Source organism: Tiliqua scincoides, chromosome 2 (assembly GCF_035046505.1).
Source record: "Tiliqua scincoides isolate rTilSci1 chromosome 2, rTilSci1.hap2, whole genome shotgun sequence".
In the NCBI taxonomy this organism is placed as follows: domain Eukaryota; kingdom Metazoa; phylum Chordata; class Lepidosauria; order Squamata; family Scincidae; genus Tiliqua; species Tiliqua scincoides.
The window spans coordinates 224796050-224822812 of record NC_089822.1 but is presented as its reverse complement, the minus strand read 5'-3'; the positions used below and the strand labels follow the sequence as shown (position 1 = coordinate 224822812).

At 44.9% G+C, this 26763-nt stretch overlaps 1 protein-coding gene across 1 annotated transcript in view; it reads right to left on the bottom strand.

The window, feature by feature from the left end:
• Positions 1-1505: 1505 nt before the first annotated feature.
• CHST13 (carbohydrate sulfotransferase 13) overlaps positions 1506-26763 on the bottom strand; it is a 57807-nt gene continuing 32549 nt past the window's right edge. Inside the window, exons 2-3 of the mRNA XM_066616167.1 lie at positions 14180-14262; positions 1506-4586 (exon numbers count right to left, since the gene is read on the bottom strand). Of these exons, the coding sequence (XP_066472264.1) occupies positions 3741-4586; positions 14180-14262 (929 nt within the window). The 3' untranslated portion in view covers positions 1506-3740. The remainder of the gene's footprint in view (positions 4587-14179; positions 14263-26763) is intronic.

Genomic DNA, 26763 nt, shown 5'->3' with positions numbered 1-26763 from the left:
CTTGCTTGGCTGCCTACACAGTCTCAGCACTTTTGCTTATTCCTTCGTTGTCAACAGTGCCCTACCCTTCATGTTCCTAGACCCTATGCAATTCCACTCTCTCTCTCTCACCTCCAGATCTTTCATGGTGTAGGGGTTGTGGTGCTGGACTTGTTCAAAATCCCCGCTCATCCATGAAGCTTACTGAGTGACCACCGTCTAGTCATAATCTCTCAGCCTAAACTACCTCACTGGGTTGTCAGGAAAGGAACTCTGCACGCTACTCTGAGCTCATTGCAAGAACTGAAAAATAATAATTCCTGCCTCCTCCACTTATGTCTTCTCAGCACATTTACTTCTGTGCCTTGCTTCCCTTAGTCTTGCTTCTGAACATCCCGTCCCCTTTCTATTCAGCTTCTCTGCCATCAACACTTCCCTCTCAAGACATTAAGAGCATTTGTGAATAGCGACCTCACCTCATTAGAGCTCAGAAAGGGAGTAGCACTTGCACATTGCAACTGTCCCAGGCCTGTCACAACCCTAATTGGGAGAGAAAATGAGCAGTCATAGGGTTCCTGCTTATGCTTTAACTACTTGAAATATAGGTGTGCCCCTGTATCCCGGGGGGGGGGGTCTGTTCCAGAACACCCTGTGGTTAAGTGAAACTGCAGATAAAGGAGCCAAGAGGAGGGGGTATGTACAGGGAGCACACGCTGGGGTGGGGCAGGACCTAATCTGCAGATAAGTGAATCCGTGGATATAGGATCTGTGGATATGGTGACACCCCTGTACTCTGTAACCCTGATCTATACAGGATTCAGTATTCTGGGAAGGGGATGGAGCGCTAAGAGGAGAATAAGCTCTCAAAGGCAGTTTTTGTTGTGAATAGGGGAGTCAGTCTTTGAGGAGGTCCTTGCATTCAAATCCCCTTCAGTTATGAAGCTTCTTAGATGACCTTGGGTCAATTACTCAGTCTAGCCTACCTTGCAGGATTATTGTGATAATAAAATGGGGATATTCACTGCACACCCTCCTGAGTTACTCGGAGGAACAGCAGGATTCAAATGTAGAACTGTCATCTGGAAACCTCTTTCCAGGATAAACTAAATCTGCATTGAGAGCTAATCCCACTTAATTGATTTATCCAATTATAGGCCCTGCCAATTCCAAATTTCACCTCCAAACCACTTCAAGACCTACCCGCATATGCGTTTCATTCAAAAAGATGTTCAAAAAGAGTTAGTTTAGTCCCCAAGCCATTGTGCTTTTAACAGATGAAGCCTGTACTTTTAAAACAGCCTACAAGCTTACTGAAGATTTAGCACACTACTACAGTTTTGCAAAAGTCAACACACACACATGCACACGCGCACACACACACACCAGAAAAGAGGGCATAATTTGCTGGGCAACAATCAGTCCATTTACATAAAAGAAGTGGTGGCTTGTGTACACAGACAAAAAATTGATGTATCATAATAGAGATAAAAATGCTTTATTGAAGCAAATCTGTCCATTTGGACCAATGAAAATGTACAGCTCTAGCATTGTCTCTTCAAGTAAAAAAAGGTTCCAAAGCTGGGCAGACCACCAACGGCATATGAGCTTGCTTATCTGTCTCTCTCCCTCCTTCCCCCTCCATGCACAAGCAACATTCTCTCTCTCTCACAGTGCCACATGATCTGTAAATAGAATTCCCTACCTTTCCATTCCCAGGGAACAATCTCTTCATCAGGATTCCAAAGTGCTTTGTCACAAAATAAATCAACACCCCTCCAGACAGACTTGGCCCATAAAAAGGAAGTGGGAAGCAGTAACTGGTCTGCAGACTGTGGCAACGCCTGCAGTGTTAATTTGTGGCAGTGGCATAAGCCAAGTTTAATGCAATGGAAGTTTATTCAAGCACAGAGCAGCGCTGACCCAATGCAAGCTCTTCCTGTACCTGTACCAGATTCCCATTCTAATAAACATTCTAAGAGTTTATCCTTTTTCAAAGTCCCTCTCTTTGTAGGCCCAGAGCCCAATGCTATTCAACTTTCCAGGGCTGATGCAGCTGCAATGCATCCCCAAGGTAAGGGAATAAATGTTCCCTTACCTTGAGAAAGCCTCAATGGCTACCCCCCCCCTCGCCAATCGCAGGCTGCAGTTCACACTCTGTTGGGACTACTGCATCAGTACTGAAATGTTGGATAGGATTGGGCCCCCAGGAAGCTTTGCTCATTTCAGATGTAACTTGCAAAACTACAGCTTGGAAGAAGGTTCATCTTCCAGCCAGGGGACACGAGTGGAGCAGTGGCTCCATGTCTTTGGGCTTGTCTAAGCAGCAGGGGGCGCTCTCAGTGCAAGATGCCTAGATCCTATTTATTCCGGAGTAATTTTCAGGTGGCTGCTGAAGTTGTATCACAGAATCACATCCCTGCCTATATCCTTCTTTCTGTTCCTGGCTCAGAGAGACCAACCTTGAGATGAGACACAGGTTGAGGATGCTAACTGCACTCTTCCCACCACAGGAATAACAGTGAGTAAAGAGCATCTTTACTCTATCATGTGCTGGTAATAATAGATGAGCTTCCATCATGGAGAGTAGAGACTGATGACAATCTCCCTAGGGACACACTCTTCCCCCACTGGAAAACCTGTGAGAAAAAAGGGTCAAATATCCAGAAACTATGGACCTACTGGATCTATCAGGTGTGTTCTATGCATTTACCTTTCAGAGAGAGAGAGACAGGCAGGAGGGGGCAGGGATATTCAATCTGTAGGGCTGGATGGTGGCAGAACCCAAAATGTCAAACTGATGTAATATTAGCATATTTATTAGCATGCTTAATTAGCATGTTTATTTTATTAACATAGTTTTCCTCAAATGGGTAAAACAAAAAATTTCTGAACTTCTAACTGCAAGTGCTTTTCAACTCTGTTCCTCTTCAACAAATAAATTTGAATAGCCTGGTTCTGGAGCTGAAGCCATTTCTGCCCAACATTGCACATATGCAACAGGGACCAAATGTGTACACCTGGGGGCTGGGCAAAAATGGATTAAGTACATTAGGCCCACAATATGCAGACAGTCACTGCAAAACACATATAAAGGCACAATAACTCATTCACACATACAATATACGTAGTTCTTTACAAAAGAAGTTGGACATTCATGTACTTGACTGCACATGCAGCATTGCTTCAGTACAACTGCTACTCGTGCCAGTGGAATTTGTATGGGCGTAGAACATGGTGGGCTATGCCTTAAAAAACTGCCAAGTTATATCAAGTGCCAACTGTGTGTGTATGTGAGAGAGAGAAAGAGTGCATGTGTAGGAGAGGAGATGAAATGGGCTTTGTTTCCAAGAAAATTTTCATTCACACTAAGACATTGTTCCCAATAAGACACATTTGGCTCACAAAAGTTCTTCAGGAGGAAGAGAAAAACTTGAGGGAACTTTAACACAGAGAGATAAAAACACATATTTTATTGCTTCTCCCATCTCTGGACACAAGGCCACAATTCCAGGACTTCCTGATAATAACTTTCTTTGGTTAAAGAACAGAGGAAGGGTAATTAGACAGCAGTAGATTCCTTTCAGGGAAATGGGAAGAGGACGAGCCAACTGGTGCCTGCAGTGTTAACAGACTGGAATCATATCATAAGGTTCATTCACAGCAAGGGTGATAAGATGGGAAGGTAAAAAGCTCCTATGGTTATTGGCTGACAGCAATTCATTAGTAATAGTCAGGGAGGAGGCCAGCCCTCATCACCAGCCTCATCGGATGTGTAAATAAGAAGGGATGGAGTAATTGAAGAGCAAGTAATCCATTCTGTATAAATTAAATAGTCTCCTTTGGTAGAAGGGGCTGATGTCCTGGAAGAACTTGGCCGTCATGTCGTCATTGGTCCTTGTGGTCTTGGAAGAAGAAGGGAACTTGACGCCTGCGTCAGCCCCAACCAGTTGCAGAATGTAATTGGCGTCCTCGGCCAGTGTTTCATACTTACCCACAACATCATAGTGAATGATGCAGGGGTGACAAAGGGAGTGTACCCGCTCCCAGTGCTCATTGAAAGGTTCCTCACGCTGCGTCCGTGGATCCAGCAAGTAGTACACAAATTCCTCAAATTGTACATCATGGCCACGTTCCAGAGCCTCGTCGCTAGGGTCCTGCCGATGCCGCCGGACTATCTTTGTCCCATAACGCTTATGGAATGCCGTATTGTAGCTACGAGTGAACTTGTTCCGGTAGGCCGAGACCAGCCGTTCAAGAGGCTCCCGTACAAAGATGAACTTGAGGTAGTTACGCAAGCGATAGTTGATTTCAGGAGCGCTATACTCAGAGAGCGTGCGCAGGTTGGACGACACGTGAGCCTCGTTGGCTGGGATTTCCAGTGGATCTTGGTACTTGCCCTGCCCTGTTAAGACCATCATAACTCGCTTCCAGTTAGTGCAGGCCACTTTGGGGACGTAGCAGTAGAGCAGCCCATGGACATCGTCAACCACCAGGTGGCGCAAGTCATCAGGAGTCAGGAGGCGTCGCTTGCGGGTGTAGCGGTTACACACTTTACTGAGCAGGTCCCTCCTCTGTTGGTGAATCACCTGCAAGGGGGACTGCTCAAACTAAGGAGAGAGAAGAGGAAGAGTCACTGCATGTTGAGCCAATACAGTTAGACATTTCCCTGCTTGGTGCCACACACATTTATGTATCAGAGAAGAAAAACCACTTTGTGCCCTTCTATGCAGGTGTCCACAGAAGCACCTCTGACTGACTGACTTCCCCACAACACGCATTTTCTACTTTTTTTCTGGGTTAATGACAGAGCTATAAACGAGTGAAGTCCATTCTTACATTTGAGAAGCAATTTCAGTCCATCCAGTATTAATTATGAGGCCAGAGATGAGAAAGATTATTCCTTCTGGATACAAACTTCTGAATCTCTGTCACATTTTACTGCAGTCGCCCAAAGGGTGAGAAGAAGAAGGCCGCACATTTCTCTGCCTTAACTGCAAATTGCCTTGGCTTTGATGGTTTGAATTAATCCAATGTGCTGGGATGGGGGTTTGAAGACAGAGAAAGCAAATGAGAGTGGGCAAATCATGAACAGCCAAGGGGAGGGGTGAAGGTAGCTGCTTAATTAGTTCCTCATCACAAGACTCACTCTAGTCCTTTGACTGGCTGCAAGAACTACAGTAGCTGGCAGAGAAGGGAAGAGGGAAGGCTTGCCAAATGGAGGCTACATGAGCAGAAAAACTAGTCAAAAATGAAGGTGCTAATAATTTATATCACAGACACCTGCCAAAGATAGGCCTCTGGTACTCATTCTGCAGAGAGAATAATCACACATAGCATATCTACAATGCAGACTAGCAGCCCAATCCTAACCAACACCTTCCTGCCACTGATTCAGTCGCACCAACAGAGCATGTGCTGCATCCTATGGTGAGAGCAGTTCCAGAGGCCTCACTGAGATGAGGGAACATCTGCTCCCTTACTCTAGGGCAAGCTTCCACTGCCCAAAAGGATCTCCTTGGCACAGAACTGAGGAGAGTAAGGAGGAGGGAAAGGGAAAGGATCCTGGTATACCCTAGTGCTGTTGGGATCCACTCCTTCCCTACAACTTCCTGCCCACCCCATCCCATTCCTCCCATTGCCTGCCCCCTGAGCCAGCTTACAAGCTGACACTGCTGCTGCTTTAGTGTTGTTTCCAGGATGGCCACCAGTGGTGCACTGTGAGTGCCACTGTATGGCCATTTACAACAGTGTAACCCCTGTTCTGCAGTTGGGACTGGGCTGTTAGGCTGGTTAAATCATCATTTCCATTCCAGGTTAGTTCTACGAGGGGATCAATGATGTGAACACACCTCATTATCTGGATCAGGAACATTTAATTTGGCATTGGAAGATTCTTTTTGTATGCATGTGTAGCTCCCCAGGACAGAAGTACTGCCCCCAGAAACCAGTGGGAAAATCCACAATTTTAACATAGCTGTGATAGGACAGCAACGTGTCCCTTCCAAAAAAGGTGGTCTAAGACAAGAATTCTGGCTCTGCATATATTACATAGAAAGCTACCAAGTCAGATGCTAGTCTGGCTAGCTCAACAGTGCCTGCCCTGCCTGGCAGGGGCTCACCGGGTTTGTGGGTATTTCCCGCCATCCCTGGAAATGCCAAGGATTCAACCTGGGAACCCTCCCCCAGGCCTTACTCTATGTGTGCATTTTTAAAAATGTACTTGGACATTTAAAAATAGTCCTGTCGATGCCAAACCATTACAGTTCATTCCCTTAAATTGCAGGCACGTGGCTAAGACTTTTGATAGCCAGCAATGATGTCCTATTAATATTGCAGTTTGGAGGTGGGGCTGAGCCTGATTTGGATTTCCAGCTAAAAGCCTCCAGTGCCGAGACACCCCTCCGGGTTGCCGCAAAAGGGCAGTCTTCTAAAATTGCCCTCCCCCCAGCCTCTTCAGAAGCCCCGTGCTGTCTTGACTCCCATGAAGCTGAGTTGCCTCTTAAAGGCTTAAAAACTCCAAACTACAATTCCCAGAATTTTTGGGGAGACGTTATAACAATCCCTTTTGTCAATGACTTGCTTTCAAGAGGCATAAACAAAAGGAAAAACTGATAAGTGACACCCCACCCTGGGCCAGAGTGGGGCTAAGGCAGAAGTGTTTTAGATACATCAACCCCTCCAGTGAGAGACAACATAATGTGTCTCTCCATGTAGCTGCTATTCCATATAGCTGTTCCACATAGTTCTCTCCATATAGCTGCTATTTTCTTTCGATGATAAACTGTCACCAGATCTGAGGCAACAGCCTCCTTTGGTGACCTTGCCTAACCTCTCTCTGTGCATAAAAGAATTATAGTAGGGGTGTTAAATTGTGAACACTACCCGGGCATGTATGCACATTGAGCCAGGGCAGAGAGATGGCATGCAAGGCAAGGCAGATTCAACTCTGGGACAGAATGACACAAGGCACAGGCCTGCCTTCATGAACACAGACTGCCTTCGGCTGTTCAAACATTCACCTCCTCCCTTATTACGTTCCTTTCCGGCAGGAGCCATCTGCTGGGAAGGGCCATGCCAGGCCACTAAGGGGTCACAGCACTGCCCCAGGGCTTGCTACTCGGAACAAGTTCAAGATCTGGCTGGGGCTTCCTCTCCCTTTCTTGTAAGCTCCCCACCTACTAAACGTCTTCCTCTAAGGAAACACAAAACAGCCGCCATTTAGGGGCGGAGCCTCCCCTGCCCTTCCCCTTAAATTATACTAGTTAGAACAGACCCATCTTGGCAACAGTAGGAGAGGAGACAGCGAGCTCTTGTTTCGGCACATGAATTCAAGCACATTAATAATAATAATAATAATAATAATAATAATAATAATAATAATAATAATAATAATAATACAGGTATTTCTATACCGCCTTTCTTGGTCGTCAGATTTCTCCTCAGACTTTATTCAAGGCGGTTTACATAGGCAGGCTGATTAAATCCCCATAGGGATTTTTACAATTGAAAGAAGGTTCTATCTTTCAAGAACCACAACAGTCCAGGTGTTTCACTCTGATCTGGTTTCACATTCTGGCCTCCATCCTCCCACGCTCAGAGCAGATGGAATAACTCGGCTCACAGTCACATCCTCTGTTGCTCCCTTCCTTCCCACAACTTTTGTTATGAGGGTCTGCTTTTGAAGTACCCAAATACAAAATATTCCTCACCTCTGGGTAAATTCAAGAATATACCATTCACCAGAGAGTCAACTAGTTATATTCAGGGTTGCTCAGTAAATCCTAAAGATTTGACAAGGATACCTTGTATTTTGTTATACAATGAAGCAGATTCTGCTTGTGCGTTCAAAACAGCCTTCCCAATTTTCTAATCTTGAAACCACAGGACTAATCATAAAGATATGCAACACTGAGACCAAAAACCAGTCTACACAGTACAACCTTGGAACATTTCAAGAAGGCTGTCACTACATTGCAACAGAATTTTCTTCCTGGGTAGTGTACGAGTAGATTTTTGTTTTCTTCATGTTCTGACTTATGAAGATTCCTGACAGTTGTCAGCTTTGGTTACATCAAAGCCAAAGAGTCTGCTTGCTGAACCTTCCCTGCCTGTGTCAATTTTTCACTCATCTATTGACATCTGCCATTCTCAATAAGACTTGATGTCTCTCTTCAAAGAGGTGGTCACAAATGCCACACACCAAGCCAGTCCATTCATCTGTCCACCCACACACACCTTGGTCATTCCTTTCCAGCCATCCTGGAAGATCGGAACTTCTACTGCCATTTTCTACACAGGGACTCTGCTAGGAGGCAGAGACTTTACAAAAGCAAGCTTCTACATCTGCTGTAGGGATAGGATTTGAACCCACATCTCTCAGAGCCCAGTGATAGAAAAGGCAGAGTGCTCTTGATAAAATCCATAGCTTCCACCCCTTGACTCCCTGCAATGTTTGCCAAATCATGGCTTTTTGATGCAGCCTTCTAAAACAATAGTTAGAGACCTTCACAAAAGGTATAGGGGCAGCTCCCTTTGACCCCTTGCAGTTCAAGCATTGCCAGGTTCCACAGTTAGGCACTGAATTGCCATTACGGAACCTAGATTGTTTCACGAACCTTTTAGTAGCCCTCTTTCCCATTATTTAAAAGCCAAAGATCTATATTTTAAATATAGATATCTAAGCCTAAACATGAGGTATAAGAATTCATAACAACGATTAAAGCCAAGAAATACTATTTTTGCTACAGCTCCCCACTAAGCACAATGAATGTCTCAAGACATAAATGTTATCACACTAAACAGTCATTTTGCTATATGAGTTTACTAGGGAGTCATCTTTGCTGCTCTGGGAGCAGTTAAATGGCTTTCATTTTCTTAATAGTCAAAGGTTATGCTATAGGTGTCAGGAGAAGGAACTCTTCTGATAAAGATCAGTTTACAAGGACTACAGCCAGAAAGCATCTTGCATAGCTGAATCACTAAAGTTCCTACCTTTCTTATTCCTAGATTGCCCTTGCCAAATATCTGTCATAAATCACATTATTAAATGGAGTTTCACACAGCTGAATGCAGAGAGAAAAAGTGAGAGAACGAACAAACGAACTAATATGTCTGGAGAAAGCTAAGCTGCAACCCTGGTTCCCAACATCTAGCTTTTTTATATTCAGGAAATTTATTTAAATAATTAATATCCTGCCTTTCCTTCCAAATAAATGTAGTGCTCAAGTCAGAGTACGATACAGAGAAAAAAACAATAAAATGCCAAAATAAGGAGCAAAATATAAAGTGCAATAATTGCAAAGTAATAAGAATAATGCAATAAAAAACATTAGAACAAAATACAGAATACAATTACAATAAACAAGAGCAACTAATTAAGAAGGACAGGCAGAAAAGAAACGTCTTCAGCTCTCATTAACAGGGAGGAGGCAGTTCTTAATCCCACTAGGAAGGAGTTCTATCATAAAGGTGTTGTCACAGAGAAGGCCCTGCTGCTTGTTGCTATCAATCTGGCCTTTGCCAGAAGCAGTAGGAGCAGCAGGGCCCCCTGCCGACCTTAGGGGATGAGATGGTTTGGGAGAAGACAGCTCTTCACATACCCTGGTCCTGAGCTGCTTAGGGCTTTAAAGGTCAAAACCAGCACCTTAAACTAGACCCAAAAACAGATCTGCAGCCGGTATAACCACAGGAGTAGCTGACAGGGGGAGTAAAATTCCCCAGCTCCTAACACCACAGGCTGCTGCAACCTGTATTAACTGCAACTTCTGAAGAGTCTTCAAAGGCAGCCCCATGAAGAATGTGTGGCAGTAATTGGGTTTCGAGGTCACCAAGACAAGGACCATTGCAGTTAGGTCCAAACAGGTATGGCCACACCAGCTTAGGCTAGGCAAGGGAACCCCTGGCCACTGCCACCACCTGGGCATCCAGGAGCCGCAGAGAGTCCAGAAATACAATTCAGCCATGCAAGGTCCCAGCTGCAGTCTGAAGTACTTTTGTCCAGACACAAGTAAGCCACCTCTATCTTTTGTTTCTGAAAATTAGGCTTATGAGAACAGATCTTTGGCAGGACCAAATCTCTGAGTATGAGAAAGCTGACACCATCATGGCTGTGCAGTGTAACAAATTTCTATCACAATGCAAAGACAGCATCACTGACATTCAAGGCTACCACATCCTAAAGGTGTAAAATTTAGATGTCCATCATTTGCATCAAGTGCGGCAGGGTCAGCAAGACAGCAAAAAAGGGAAGTTCCCTCTGCGCTTCATTACAGAAATTCTCATTCTGAGATAACCTCAGAACTTTCTTTGGCCCTGGAATTTTTTGTGTGTACTAATAGCCAACTTGGAAGCTAAAGTAAATTCCAAAAGAGTCAACCAGGGGATTTCAAATTGCCTTTCAGTCATCCTGGCATAAGTAATCACTGTAGCATAATTGTAGCAGAGCTATTAATTTTCTCGTGGGTAGAATTCATGTTTCCCTAGTGAAACAGGAGTTTCTCAAGTCAGCCAGCAAGAATGCATCCTGAAGCACAATGGAATTCCTTGCATTAAGTAGGCAGCGCTTGTTATTTCCAAATGTACTTTTCATTCATTTCTCAGTCCATACCCATCCTTTTCCAGAAAGCAGGAGATAATGTCTTCCCAATCTCTCTCTTGTAGATAAGCTCTGCCTATGCAAGGGCAAGAGGAAGAGAAAGTTTGGGATATGGGACAGGAACATTTGAGGTTCCAGATTATACTTATACATATGACAATTATACCCTACCTCTTTTCTCTAGATCTTCTGGGGAAAAATGGTGTACGACAAAACAAAAACAACTGAACAGGCAACTCAGAGCCTTTCAGTAGGATTTATGCAGCTGCTGGTCCTAGTGTGGCAGATATACTAACATAAACATGGCAAGTTAACAGCTGAAGCTTTGATGGGTTTAAAAAGGAGCCTCAGAAAATTCTTATATGCACCCCCTGCTATAACTACCTGGGTCTGCAATGGCTCACACATTTTAAAGTCTGTCTGGCTTGCTCATTCCTATGTCTGTATCACACTCCAAGATGAGTTTTATGCACTCTCCATATACAGGCACTGAAGTTCTATGTTGTATGCCCTCCCAGCAGTATGGGAGTCACTTCCCTATGGCCATCTGTGAATTAGCTACCCATTTTAATGGGTTTGATCATGTGAGCAAATTCCACCCAGAGCAGAACATGGCTGGGAGGAAGGAAATTGATGTGCCACTGCATCATGGGACAGTAGTTCTCTGCAGCAATGCATGAAAAAGGACCTTAATGATACAACTGAAAGGATTTGGAAATAAGCATTTAGCATAAAGTTAGCTGAATTCCACTGTCTCAGTGGTAGCAACCAAACCTTACCTTTGAGAAGTAAGCCTACCCATTTGTGTTCTTTCCCTCCTGCCACCTCTCATAACAATGAGATTCTGTGTTGGCTGTGGAATCTCAATGTTATTTGCCAGCAGCCGCCCAGTGTCTACCCTGCCTGCAGCCAAGAAGGAGTGATGTTATTCATTCTGACTTCTGCAAACTACGAGGTCAACAGTGCTCAGGGGGACCCCTGAAGGGGTCTTGCGTGTTGAATGCTGAAGTTACTCTCTGGCACTCCCTGCTACTGACTGCTTGCTGGGTCCTTGGAAGGCAAGGCAGTGAAGACACTTGCTGCAGAGAGGGAAGGAGGGCAGCTCAACCCCTTTCCAGTGCCATAAAATGGAAGGACGCAAATGGTCTCCTCTGCTGGCATTCTTCCTGTGATTGTAATTGGGAAGCAATCTCCTTCTCCAACTGGGTTTTGTGGTCCCTGCAAAGCTGTCCTGCCAACATATTTGTGGCTCCATTTCAGAGGACAATAAAAGCAAAACTGCATCGCAGCAGGCCTTGTGTGCGGTCTGGCTTCCAACTAAAGGAAAAGCCAGGTGCAGTTTTAGATCTCAAGGAAGCTCCAGCTGCTGTAGACACTATTTTAAGCCACATTTCTGGACAATTCTCTTCATCTTGGATATTTTCAGTATTTCCCGAGAGCACTAGACATGACAGCTGTGTGATTCGATCTGGGTCTGTTGTGCTGCCTTATAAAGTGTTGCATGAGAGCGTGATCTGTATAACAGCGGGTGTGGATATGTCCTGTATGTGTTCATGTCCAATCAGTAGGGGGAGCAGTCACCCAGTGGCGTTGCTAGGATTCACGTTACCCGGTGCAGGAGGCCTGTGCATCACCCCATGCAGTAGGCGGGGAAACGCCTCAGGTGGTGGGTGTGGTGATGTGCCATTGCCCCGCCCCCACTGGTTTTTGGCTGTACCTTTTGTTAGAACACAGATATTTCAATGTGGTTTGTTTCATTCATTCTGCATGAAATTTCGCATTGATTGATATATAACATGATGGGATAATTCCTCCAAATTCTGATTTTAGTGATTGTGAAAACTTGTAGAGTCTCACACACACACGCACACACCTGTGTCAACTTACTAACACCTTATTGCAGTAGTTCTCAAACTCTTAGCACTGGGACCCACTTTTTAGAATGACAATCTGTCCAGGACCCATTGGAAGTGATGTCATGGCCAGAAGTGACATCATCAAGCAAATTAAAATAAATAATTATATTAAATTAAAATAAAATAATTAAATAAGGGGGAGCCAGTCCTGTTCCACCAAGTGAATCTACTCTGAAGTAAGTCCCATAATAGTGGTCAGTGGGGCTTACTCTCAGGAAAGTGTGGGTAGGGTTGCAGCCTGTGAGCCCAATCCTATGCATGTCTACTCTGAAGTAAGTCCCCTAGTGGTCAATGGAGCTTACTCTGTAGTCTGCCTGCAATAACAACCCCCCAAAAAGAATCAGTGAGCTTCAGTTCCATCGGAATGGGACCGTTCTGGTGTCCTCACATTCCCCTTTGCCTGGCCTGACCACCAGCCAAGGCTTGTCTGTCTACTTGCAAGTAAACATGACCCTGAGGCTGCTTCACTTTCCATAGGGCTGGGAAGGAGGGACTTCCTTCTCCCTTTTGTTTTTTTTGGGGGGCTGCATTCATTGGATCAGGACCATTCAAACGTCCTTGGAGTCTTCTCAGCCTGCCCTGAGTCTTCTCAGTCCTTGCCTGGACTAAGGTAAGTTCGCCTAATCGCGAACTTCATTTCGGGCTCAATAGACGCAGCTGGGAGGGAGGCAGGGATCTCCTTCTTGTGTTTTGGGGGGCTGCATTCATTGGATCGGGACCATTGTGGTGTCGTTGGATTCCTCTCAGCCTGCTCTTTCCGATGGACTATGGCAAGTACGCCTACTCACGAGTAAACATGCGATACGGCTCACTTTCACTTTCCATAGGGCTCCATGCACTTTTTCTTTCCGGTTTTTTGGCCATAACATTTGAACGAAAGGAGCTATTTCAATTCTGTTTTTTGCATTGCACTCTGCCGGACGTTCCGCATCCAGTGGTGTATGGCATGATGGGGTAGCTCTGAAAGCTGCAAAGATAGCACATCCTCCCCCCAGGGTGCGTCACCCCCAGGGTGCGTCACCCGGTGCAGCCCGCACCCCCCTAGCGATGCCAGTGCAGTCACCTATTCAGTTTCTAGTCTTAAATGCTTGTAGACTGCTGTCTCCTGCTTTGATCAGACTTCTCATTAGTTTCTGTTGCCTTATGTCTCCCTGTCTAAGTGGCCAAGACCAGTTGATTCTTTCTCTTGTTTTATTTGCAATTTAAAAAAGTTTTGTGAAATTCAGCCCTGCCATGAATTGAGTTTGGTTTTCTTTCCACAGCTCTGCTAACATGAAGAAGAATTAGGGGGAAATGTAAAACTCAGGATGAATAGGCAGGAGGGTGGACCCTGAAATAGTTTCTCCCCCGTTTTTTTCCCCCCAGTCAGAGGTTATTTCTGACAATGTAGCCTCATAGAAAAACAACTGGGGAGAAATATTTTCAGGGGGCAGAGTTTAACTTTGCCCACCCAAGCTGTACTTTAGATCTCTGCACCTTCGCTGCATCTTGAAAAGTGACCCATTTCCAATATGCGGTTCTGTGGCTGGCACATCAAGCGTGGTCCTAAGGCTGTAGAGAAACCCTGCATCAGGGACTACCCCATTCCCTCCTTGCTGAGATACTTTTCTGCATGCATAGAGCATTCCCCAATTGCCTGCTCACATGCTTTACATTATTCACCCATCTTCCCTTTTTTAAGTTTACTCACCTGATCGCTATTGTAAAGAGTCTGAAGTGGGCTTCGACCAGACTTCCCAGGCCAGCTGGTCCTCAAAATTCTGTCCTCTGCAGCTGGAAAGAAAAGAGTACAGAGAAAAAGGTCAGTCTTTAAAAAGAAAATCTCCTTCCAGTAAAAATGCCATGTTGGTGAGATAGTGGAATGTTTGCCAGGAGCTGCTTGTGTCTTGCAACTCCCATCATTGCTAACACAGATGGCAGCAGTGAACAAATCAGGTTTTTTTCCCCCCAATATTAAAAAGACCATAAAATAAATAGGTAGTGAATAGAGTTCCAAAAATGAATCTCATTTGGACACATTTATGCACCATCAGGTTCGTTTCTGGATTCAATGGAATCTGAACTGAATGGATCCATTCAATTCAGGTTCCATTTATCTTGAAAATGAATGCATCTCTCTGCATGCCCCTGAAAAGGTCACAGATAGAGCATGGAGGCAGCAATCTTCCCCCATTGTCTCCAGCATCATCAGGACTGGCTTCAAGTTGTGTTTTTTTTTGGGGGGGGGGGGGTTTCATTTCCTCAGTCATGCTCCTCCTCCTTACTGCCGTCTACTCATTCACCCAGGGAGTTGGGTGAGCGAGTGCCAGGTCCTTGTCCTCCTCCCTGATGTTATCATTGTCACTGCCTAGGTCCTCCCCTACAGAACCAGCAGGTCATCCAGTGAGAAAGTTAAAGGGCTAGTAGCACGCAGTCCCTGTACCCACTTTATGCCTTCTTGCTAGCTCCTGTGGACCCAATCCTTATCCTCTCCTGTTGCACATCACTCTACCTCGCCATCTGGCCACTTCAGCATGTAGAGAAAAGTGATTAGGTGTACATCAGGGAGCAATGGTGGACTCCAGGAATGGGGTCAGGATTCAGTATAACCGCCTACCCGCCCCCGGGAATGCCTGCCACCTGCCTCTCCCCCACCTCAAAACACCTCCCTCCCACAGCTCCCCCCAACCCTTGCATCTGCTGAGCCTGGCCAATGCATTTCACCCTATTGGTTTGTTACATATTATATGAAAAAATTATTTTCTTTTACCCTATCCTGAATCCGCCCCAAGCATACATATTGCTCATATTTTCAGGGCTTTATACAATATCACTGAAATCTTTTATACACCCTGGTGCATAAGATATCTCCACTGATCTCAGCTGGTCTAGGCTACGTGTCAAAGCCTAGAGCCTTGATTGATTTTAAATTGTTGTTCTTTTATTTCAATCAAAAGGAAAGCCTGGGTCTCCCATTATTCAATGCTGTCCTTATACACACTATCTCAGGCCTGCACTGGTGCCTTGCTAAATAATTAGACCTTTACAGACCCAGGAAAAACAGCACCTCCTGCTGCGCCAGACTCCCCAGGCAATTACTCAACAAGTGACAGCCGCCAGTAACAGTCGCTGGCTTGCTCAACCTAGTGAACCCTCGGCCTGCTACAAAGTGAAGCCTTCATTGTGGTTGGTGAAGATAAGAGCCTGATCAAACACCTGCCATGCTGCTGTTCTCATGTGTGAGAGGCGCTCATGTGTGAGGCTCCAAACCGGTTGCCAGTGGCTCACTAATTAGAACAGAAGCCTGTCAAGGCCATTCTAAGAGCTTTAAACCTTCACTTGCTCCAATTGCCAACAACCCTTTGAAAGTCAGACAAAAGGAAAAAGGGCACACTCAGTTTTATTCCCCACAACTCCAGCAAGAACTCTGAAGTTCATTATTGTTTCTGTGGTGTCAAAACCCAGACCTGGGCTTTGGATCTTGACTCATGCTGCCGTTACAGCAGAATATCAGAGAACGGAACTGGTCAATTGAACAGAACACCACAGATTGAGCTGGTCAATCAAACCCCTCTTTGTGGCTTTTCTCCAGGGTACTTCTTCTGTGGTCACCATATCTGCAGCCACAGTAAGTCACCAAATGCATAAGAATGGCAGCACGGACCCAACTTCTTCCAGTAACTCCACCATTGATTGCTTACACAGTTTACTGAAAAAACCTAGGGCAAAAAAACTCAAACTGATAAAATAAAAAGGACCACTTAGGGTCATCTCTGGTTACTGGGAATGAAGAAAGAGGTGAACCTCAAGGTGAAGAAGGATTCTGTTCAGTAGATTCAACATGCTTTAATCTGTCTTTGTAAAAGGCGTGCACGCAAGGGCGCACATAGAAACCCCAGTGGTGTTGCTGGTACAAGGATAGCCTAATACGCCATGGATTTTTTACCCGCGGTTTTATCTCAGTGCGATCAGAAGGACACTTTCAATTAAAGGAAAAAAAGACGTTTAACTCTTTCATGTGGGAGAGGGAGAGGGAGTCAGAACCAGCAGGTCATCCAGTGAGAAAGTCAAAGTGCTAGTAGCACTTTCCATCAATCATTATCTCTCCAGAAGCTCAGAGCAGATTCTTAGAACAGGTCGAGGCAAGTGAGCCCTCACTTCCCACAGTACGTGAACGTACGTGGAAATGATGATCACCTCCTCCATTCTTACTGTGTGCTGCGCTCCCAGTGAAGGGAGGGGTCGCTGCCTCGGAGTAAAGGCTTTCTAAGTGCCTGGAGAGAGAAGGATTGTTTGTCTGATGCATTACAAAGGTTGGCAAGGCTGTTTTTACATCGCTGAGCAAAGGGACATTTTTTTTTAAAATGGATTTGCTTTAGCACAATTTTTGCACAATTGCAAACACAATTTAACACAATTTTTTGCACAACTGCAAACACAATTTAACACAATTTTTAACACAATTTAACACAATTTTTGGATACTGAGTCTCAACCTGTATTTTCAAATAATACCATCATGTTATATATGAATTGAAGCATAATTTCATGCAGAATGCAATGAAACAAACCATGGTTGAAATATCTCAATTCTATCAAAAGTTATAGCCAAAAAATCAGTGGGGGTGGGGCAATGGCACATCACCATGCTCACTGCCCGGGGCACTGCTCCGCTAGCTGCATGGAAGGAGGTTCGTCATAGGGGTGAGCGCTGGCTTCCCGCACCCAGGTGATGCAAACCTTAGAGACGCCACTGACACTCTCTCTCTCTCACACACACACACAAAATACAGAAACCTGTAGGGGAAAAAAAGACACTCTAGCACTATTCAGATGAGATGCTAATAGTGGATACAACCCATGATCACAACAGCATACTGGCAAGCCTTGCCCGGATGTGCCCTGGTAGTACTACCACAGCAAAGACTTCACATTGTTAGAGGCCAAGAGTTGCTGTCAGTGGTGAGCAGAGCTGTCAGCATGTGTGTGTGTGGCGGGGGGCGGCGGCTTGCTGATGCACTCCTAGCTCGTTGTTTCCAAACAATGTTCTTGGTTACAATAACTTGGAAAGACGGCTTCTGCATTCTCTAGAAGTCTGTTCTGGTGTATCTGGGCCTAGAACTGTTCAGGGTCCTTGGAAGATCAGACCCCCCACACTCAGGCAAACCTCTGCTGTAACTGTGAAATGGTTTTCTGTAGATCTTTGGTGTAAAATTATGTGTATAAAGAAGGTAAGAGGGCAACATGGGGCGCAATCCTATCCTGCGCTGGAACAGGCTAGCCAAGAGGCTTGTGCTGTATCCAGTGTGGGATGGGGGCCCAAAGTGGCTCAGCCAGAGGTAAGGGGAAACCTTCCCTCTTACCTCCAGGTAAGGCACCCTGGTCCCTATGGGTCTCCTCAGACTTGCGCCACCTCCTGAGGTGGCACACAAGTTCAAGTGAAGTGGCTTGAAAACATTCCAAATTCCCTGGGAACAGGGTTTGGGATCCAACCTAACTGCCAGGTCCCAGCCCCGCCGCATGCTCCCCATTCGCACACCCCCGGGATTGCCCACCACCCACCCTTCCTCTTACCTGGAACACCTCCCTCCCACTTCCTCCCCACCCACCCCATGGGCGTCAGCCTCCACAGGCTGCCACGTCTCTGCACACCGGCCTTGCCAATTCTCAAGGAGGCACAAACGTACCTTAAGGCACATTTGCAACCCTCCTGGGCCAGCACAAGGGACTTGCGCCGGCCCAAGGACACCTCTGGATTGCATCCATAGGGTCATAGAGCACAATGGTGCAATCTTTCAAAACAAATCACTGTATCTTGTATATTCATAATCCAAAAGGCAGTACGTGGAAATCACTATCCATGCATGTGTGGTGTAGTGGTTAGAGCAGGGCCCCCAAATTGTCAGCTGCTGGGACCATTCCACTTAATCATTTTCTTATGGTAGGGTGGAGCAGGTCAATTACAGAAAACATACGTACATAAGACCTTTATTGGCATAGATAATGGAAATACGAAACAACAACCAAACATTAAACATTCAGAACACACACACAATAAAATAAAGCACTCGTAATCATCCAATACCCCCTCCCCCCATTCACCATAATATAGGGGAAGACCCAGAATTCCGTCCTGCCAGAATCCCAGAAACAAAGTTGGCAACCTTGTCAAGAGAGTCAGTTTCCTCTATGGAAAGAAGAGTTTGTAATTTAAATGAATCCTCCCAGCCCTGCATTTTGTTCAGCAGTGGAGCCAGATAGATCTTACGAAGGGTATCATGGAGTGGACAGTAAAAAAATATATGATGTAATGTCTCCACACAGTTCCTGTCACAGGTACATCTTCTTTCTGAATAGGGAATGCCATTAAACCTGCCCGCTAGCAGAGCTGATGGAAAGGCATTGCATCTCGCAAGGGAGAATGCTCTGCGAGCCTGTGGGCACTGCAGATGACAAAGGAAAGAAGCCGGCTTCCCAAAGCTGACTGGGATGTGCAGATGGAGAGGGGAGCAAATGGTGTTAGCTGCACAGAGTAGCTCTTGACGCTCACTATCGAGCAATCTTTCCTTGATAGTCCTGTAGGCTTCGCTTAAACCAATCATACCCAGGCTTGCTGTGTCTAGTCCTATTGATTTAAGCTTGGTGAGTAAATCCGCAACCTCCACAGGCAGTACTGGATCAGCCAGAAGCTGGTACATTAGCCCATATGGGGCAGCACTGAAGAGAATTGCAAGCCAAAATTTTACTGATCTCAACCAAGCCAACGTTTTGAGTCTGATAAAACCCACTTCAAGACACATAGCAGAGTATGGAACACATCTGGGAAAACCCAAGATCCTCCGCAGGAAGAAGGCCTGTATGCTCTCAGTTGAATGATTCAAGGCCTTATGCCAGATTGGACAGCCATAAAGAACTTGCAGAAGTACCTTAGCCTTGAATACCTCTAAAGCAGCCGGGTCATATCTGTTACCTTGGCTAAAAAAAAACCGGGAAATTGCAAGGGATGAGATTTTTGATGCATTTAGGACTGCATTACGATGAGAAACCCACAAATGCTTATAGTGGAAATTAATGCCTAAATATCTGAATGTCTTTACCTGTTCCATTTTGTTGCCCATAAATGACCATTTAAATGGTTTCCAATTGTTGGCAAACACCATGATTTTAGATTTAGAGTAGTTAATCTGTAACTTGTTGGATGTAAAATACTCTATAGATTAAGTAGACGTTTTAAGCCAATTCTTGTTCGAGAAATAAGAGCCGCATCATCCGCATACAGTAATAGCGGCACTGGATGGGACCCAAGTATCGGGCAGTGACTATCCATTGTCTTCAAGGCTGGGGCTAAATCATTCAGGAACAGGTTAAATAGCATGGGAGCCAAAATGCATCCCTGCTTAACCCCTTTGTTTATAGCAATGGGGTGTGTGAGGCTATCACTCCTGGTATATCTAACTTTACATGATGTGTTAGAATATAAGATCTTAATTAACATCAATAGTCTTTTATCAATCCCCATGCTGGCTAATTTAGACCAAAGAAGATCTCTATCAATGGAATCAAACGCAGCTCTTAGATCAAGGAAAGCCACGTAGAGTCTTGCCTTGGCTTTCTTAATCTGTTTATAGACTAGGTGAGATAAAATTAAACAGTTATCCATTGTTGATTTGCCCCAACAAAATCCTGATTGCTCAGGACCTAGGATATCCTTAGAGTTGGTCCAGGTAAAAAGCTTATTATTTAGGTATTTCGCATAAATTTTGCCTATTACAGAGAGCAAGCTGATAGGCCGGTAATTTGCAGGGAGCTTAGGGTCACCCTTTTTAAAAACTGGGATGACTGTTGCCGAGACCCAATCTTTGGGAACTAAGCCAGTCCTATCGACTGTTGTGAAGAGGGGTGCAAGCAAGTGAGCCCACCACTCAGGGTCACATTTTAAGAGTTCAGGAGGTATTAGATCCGGTCCGGCAGCTTTCCTTGATTTCAATTGATCTATTATCTGTATGATCTCCATGGGCGTCACAGGGGGCCAGGTAGGTAGATCAGATGAATTGAAGTCGGGTTGGGTATCTGGGGATTTGCATTTATCAAAAAATAGTTCTGAAAAATGTTTAATCCATACAGAAGAAGAGATTACAACTGGCTCATCCATTTTGGAGCTAAGAGAGCCTGATACCACGGCCCAAAATTGTTATTTTTTTGCTGTATCGCTTGCAACAACTTGATCCATTGAGCATGGGTGTACTTACAGAAAACAATATACAGTACATCAGTGGTTCTCAAAACATTTTGTACTGGGATCCACTTTTCAGAATGACAATCTGTCCAGGACCTGCCAGAAATGATGTCATTAACCTGGAAGTGATGTCATGGCCAGAAGTGACATCATCAAGCAGGAAGTGCTTTCCTGGGAATGCAGCAAGCAATGAAATTGCCCATGGCAAGCAATGAAACTGCACCATTCTTCTAGATCGGTGGGCTATAAATCAATCAATCAAAATAATTATAAAATACTAAAGTAAAAAAAATAATTGAATGAGGGGAGATGCTTAAGCTTCCCTCTTAATACCATTAAAATCCCAAAGTGATAAGGAAAGGAAAGGAAATGAGGCTCCAATGAGGGAGGGGGAGGAGTCTGGAAAAGACAACAACCCTTTCTAATAAAGCAGTGGTTCCCAAAGCACCAAAACACACAGTTTGAGAAACCCTACTATACACAACCCACAGTTTGAAAATCCCTACTGTACACAATTTGTACATAAAACTCATAAGAGTTTTCATAATCCGAGAAAAACAATAAGCATAAACACAAATTGGTCCATTTGCTGGTGATTTTATTGGCTTTTACACCAGGTTATAAAAGGCTCCACATAATTGTAAGGCTATTGGACTCATCAGGCCAGTCAAAGTGCTTCGATGGACTGGATGTGGCTTGCAGGCAACTGGGCAGGACCCCTGAAAGGGTCAAACCTGGACTGGAGAGATCTGGGTTCTGGGGGACAGGGATGGGAATCTTACAGGGAGGAAGAGCAGGATATATATGTAAAAATAAACAAATGAAATAATCACCCCATTATGAGACAAGCAGCAGCAAATGCACCGCAAGCTGCTTTGCACACGGGAAAGCCTATTAGTTATTTTTACTAAGGAAAAAAGCTCGTCGCATCAAGGCATCTTACAGTCTTGGTGCTTGTAGCAGCTTTTCAAAACCAGCATAAAAGAATTCTACATTCTGGCAGCCCTCCTGCTTCCTATTTGTGGAGTACCACCTTGCAAAGGGACTGTTACTCCATTGAGCAACTTCTGTGGCTTTCCATCTGACTGTTGCTGCAGGTATCAGTGACCTGAAGCAACAAGCATGTAGAAACTAAGCCTCAAAGGCTACATTCAGTCTGAAGCTGTCCTTCCCCATTTGGCTCTACCACAAACAGTACTGAGAAGTGCAATACTGCAGGCAATTGCAATCCAGAGCCACAGAGATACTGATGGTGAAAGGAGAAGCTTTTCACCATAGTCCTGTTAGGGTTCAGCAGTCAATTTCTATGTCGGTCTTATCTGAGCCGTATTCAGAATTGGAGATGCTCAGAGCTACTCCGACTTGATTTCTTACCCAAGAATGAGAACTCTGTTCCTCAAATTTAGATTAAGATTAAAAGAGGTATCCAGTTATATTACCAGCGAATATGACAAGTCAATGCTCAGAAGCTACCTAGGCAAACAACTTGAACTTATGAGTAATGAGTAAGATACCATTTTGATTTTGATCCAGCCTTGTGCAATTTTCACCATATAACAGAGGTTCTCATACTGGTGCACTGCGATGCCCCAGTTCGAGTCCCTCTGCCTTTATCCCTTTAAGGGGCAGGGAAAGGGAATTTAACAATTCCCAGGATCATGCCGCTGTCGGGGGGGGGGGAATCCAGGGGCTGTTCTTTACTTACACAATGAAACAGCAGTGTCCCGGGGGTGCAGGCAGCCCTGTGGATGCCTCCACAGAGCTCCCCACCTCGTGGAGAATGAAAATAGAACGATCGCAACCCACAATCTCAAAAGAACTGAGAGTGGGTCACGACTGTTCTATTTTCATTCTCCACGAGTTGGGGAGCCCTGCGGAGACATCCTGGCCCCGCCTCCCAACAGCACAATCCTGGGGATCACATCACTAAATTCTCCCTTCCCCCGCAAGAACTTTCCTTCTGGAGTAAAACTCCAGAGGAGTTTGAGAACTCCTGCCTTACAAGAAAAGGAGGAAGTTAACCAGTTTGCACCAGTTTCTCTATTTCATTTGGAAAAGGTGTCCCTATTTTATCAGAAGAGTAAACCTACATAACTTGGTGTCATCTCCCCATCCTCCTCTCAAGGGGTCAGCTCCAACTTGAGGGGGCTCTGGAAGGCCATGAGACAAAGGGCATACACAAGAAACAGCTTGAATTCATGCTTTGATTAACTAAGGGTTTTTTTGCTTCCAGTACAGAACAGAAGAGACATGATCTCCGTCTGCTGAGTTACTTTATCCTTAATGCTGATGAGCTGAGTCCCTTCTGACAGGTAGAGGCTCTTCTTGGGGGAACAGCCCACAGAAGGGCTGGGGGGCATCAGAGTGCGCAAGCCACCTGCTGCTGGATGGGTCATAGGTTAGGTGAGGTTGAGGGGGCCATGGGGACATCCCCTTCACCTACCTTCTGATCCCTTGCAAGGACCTTAGGGCCACTGACTTCAGTCTCCTCCTTAGTTGGGCTTTGGAAGGAGTCTTGGTCCTACTCCAGGTATCTCACTTCTTCCTGATCTGGTTCCCTCCTACCATCAGCTTTCCAGCCATTCACAGGCCACACTTGCTTGGCTTTGTCTATTCTCCCTTTTTAGGCCTGCCTCTTGGGCATCTGCTTGAATTCACCAGTTTTCACTTCTAGGTACCAGAATTCTCTTTTCCAGAAGCTGGCAACCCTATATCTGACCCTTCCATACACTTTTACAACACTCCATGAACATAAGAACATAAGAACAGCCCCACTGGATCAGGCCATAGGCCCATCTAGTCCAGCTTCCTGTATCTCACAGCGGCCCACCAAATGCCCCAGGGAGCACACCAGATAACAAGAGACCTCATCCTGGTGCCCTCCCTTGCACCTGGCATTCTGACTTAACCCATTTCTAAAATCAGGAGGTTGCGCATACACATCATGGCTTGTACCCCATAATGGATTTTTCCTCCAGAAACTTGTCCAATCCCCTTTTAAAGACGTCTAGGCTAGACGCCAACACCACATCCTGTGGCAAGGAGTTCCACAGACCGACCACACGCTGAGTAAAGAAATATTTTCTTTTGTCTGTCCTAACCCGCCCAACACTCAATTTTAGTGGATGTCCCCTGGTTCTGGTATTATGTGAGTGTAAAGAGCATCTCCCTATCCATTCTGTCCATCCCCTGCATAATTTTGTATGTCTCAGTCATGTCCCCCCTCAGGCGTCTCTTTTCTAGGCTGAAGAGGCCCAAACGCCGTAGCCTTTCCTCAGAAGGAAGGTGCCCCAGCCCCGTAATCATCTTAGTCGCTCTCTTTTGCACCTTTTCCATTTCCAAAATGTTGGTCTGTTTGGCAAGAGGAAAGGGGAAAAGTGCTTTCGAAAAAGCAGCTGTTAAATTACTGGTGAAAGAGCTTTGAAGCTTTGATCTGTGTATGGGTAGCAGCCAAACCTCTGGATTTCAGGGAACTCAGCAGTTTTAACGTTCAAAATAGGATTACACCATCCTTGTGACTGGATGTTTTCCAAACTTCATGGCTTGGGTCAAAAGTAGCAGCAAATTTCACAAACATTTGCACATCAAGAAATGTCTTAATCCAGAACACATTTGTGGGCTTTGCACTTAGATTTCCTAGAATCAAATTACTACAGCTCATCTCCATCAAATGTGACTGTAACTGAATTGTGGTTTGAAGAAAGTGCCTGAGAGAGAGAATTTCAAAGTGCCAAGATCACCTTGCAGTAAAAATATGTTAACTTCTGAACGTCGATAGTGCACTATAAAAAAGGGGGGCAGTCATTTCAGAACACTAGATACGTGTTCTGAGGAGCATGGTTTTTTCAATGTACAAAATGCAGGGAACGCAAATTGATTTAAACAGAACTTGTGAAGATAGCTCTGAGGGGCCCCACTCATGGCTTGGGGCCACCACGGCTATAGTCAAAAGTCATTAACCAGTTCAGTCGTTTTATACACTTGCATGTGGAAAACATCTCAAGCCGAGAACGCCTGTTGCTTGGTTCGGGGATATGAGGAGCTAACTAAATGAACTCTTGAGACCATGAGGAGGCCGAATGGTGAAGAGTAGTTTATGCTGCAAACTAGCTTAGCTGGTCAGCTGGTTACCTGTTCTATTTTGTCTAATAGAAAAGTTGCAGCCCAAGATTTTCAGTGGGCCCAGGAGATCCATGGGGGATCAATTCCAGGACCTCTGGCAGATACTGAAATCCTTGGATAATTACATCCACGGGGGGGGAGGGGTAGAGGCAGCAACACAACAGTAACTTACCTGGGGCCACTCCCAGACCACTGGAGACCACACATGGCCTCCCAGCCTCCTCAGAAGCTTCCTGGACACCTCTGAAAGTGACTTCTGATCTTGTCTGGAAGATCCTCGGAGGCTCCTCAGCCAAGGGTTGCTCAAATCAGCAGATAAGGAGGAATTAGGAGTCCTTTTAAGTTGTAATGTTATGGTTGAAGACATGGGATTGGTGTGGATAAGAAGAGCCAACATTGCTAATTCAAACCTAGTTACTAATTTGGACATTAAGTATTGCTTTGGGGAAAACAGGGCAAAAATTCAAAACATGAACCATGTTTTATCTAAACAGCAGACCATGGTTTGTGCTATGTCTGAACCCAGTCATTACCTTTTAATGTGTACATCTACAAACGTAACGTCTGATTGCAACTTTATGTGCACTGAAAGCACATGCATCATATAAAGAGAAACTCAGCAGTGAACTGGGACTGGCTGCATTCCCTCTCACGTAGGCGCATAGCAGCAAGCCCAGGTTTCTTGCCATGTAGCAACATATGAAATGGTCTTTAGTGGAGATGGGCAAGAAACAAGACAAAAGAGCGTTTATAACGATTTGCAGGTAGGGGATCATAGAGCAAGATAGGAATATATTATTAGTTGTCCATTGATGTGGGGATCACAGCCATCAATACAGCAGGATTCCCCATCACAAAACTCTTCCAAGAAAAACTTGGCTGAAAATCATCTCATTTTATGGTGCGTCAAGTACACAACATCGTCTATATGCGAAAATCTATGAAAGGTTTAACAGTCACAGTTGCATCCAAGGACAAGGGTGCTATTATAGCCAAACCAAACCTGCTGCTATTGGTCCCACCATCCTGTTCTGCTTAAACCATCTTCTTGCATATTTCACCCTTCGCTTTGCTAATGAAACAGATCTGGTGCAACAGAGTGCACTTGTGTCTGTTAAGGCCATTCTCCAGGAAGACCAGCTTTTCGACCATGCAAACACATACTTAATGCAATAATGTAAAACCTGAAATCTTAAGACCATGATTTCAGTTCTTATGGTAATAACTTGTTTTGAAAATATCATTTAATCCAAAAGTTAAATGTACAAATAAATACAGAGGAAATGGTCTTACCAAGTCAGACCCATCGGTCCATCCCATCCCATCCAGTACTCTCACCTCCAGCACTTCTCCAAGGTCTAAGGTCAAAGCCTTTAATAGCCTTTTTAAGACCCACAAAAAGTTCCATGGGACATTCTCTTTTTACCCCTTTTAACTAAGAGGATTTTGGTCATTATTCTATGAATCCAGAGTATTCTCTCGAGGAACTGACTGGCTGAAGTGACAACACTGATATTAAGTACAAATTTCCACTAAAAGTCAGTGCATATCCTCCCCCCCTCGCCCCAGAAGAAAAGAGGAAACTATTTACAAAGCCTGGAGCCAAATCATTATTTACCGTCCCCCAAATCTGCAAGGAACCAAGCAAGACAGAAAGATTCAATATCTAACCAAAAATATGCATTAGAGATTCCCCAAAGTTTCAGCTGCTGGGGCCACATCACTCAAACCTGCTCTTATGGCAGGCCAGAGCAGGTCAATTATAGAAAATATATGCACTTTGTACATAACTCTTAAGAATTTTCACAGTAGGAGAATGATATTTGCAAAGTCTTTTCAGCCCTCCGTAGCTGTCTAATTTCTGTGCTTGTGGCTTGAAGCACACCGGTCCCACACTTCAGCGTGCTTGGGACCATTTCACTTGTCATGCAGAGGTGA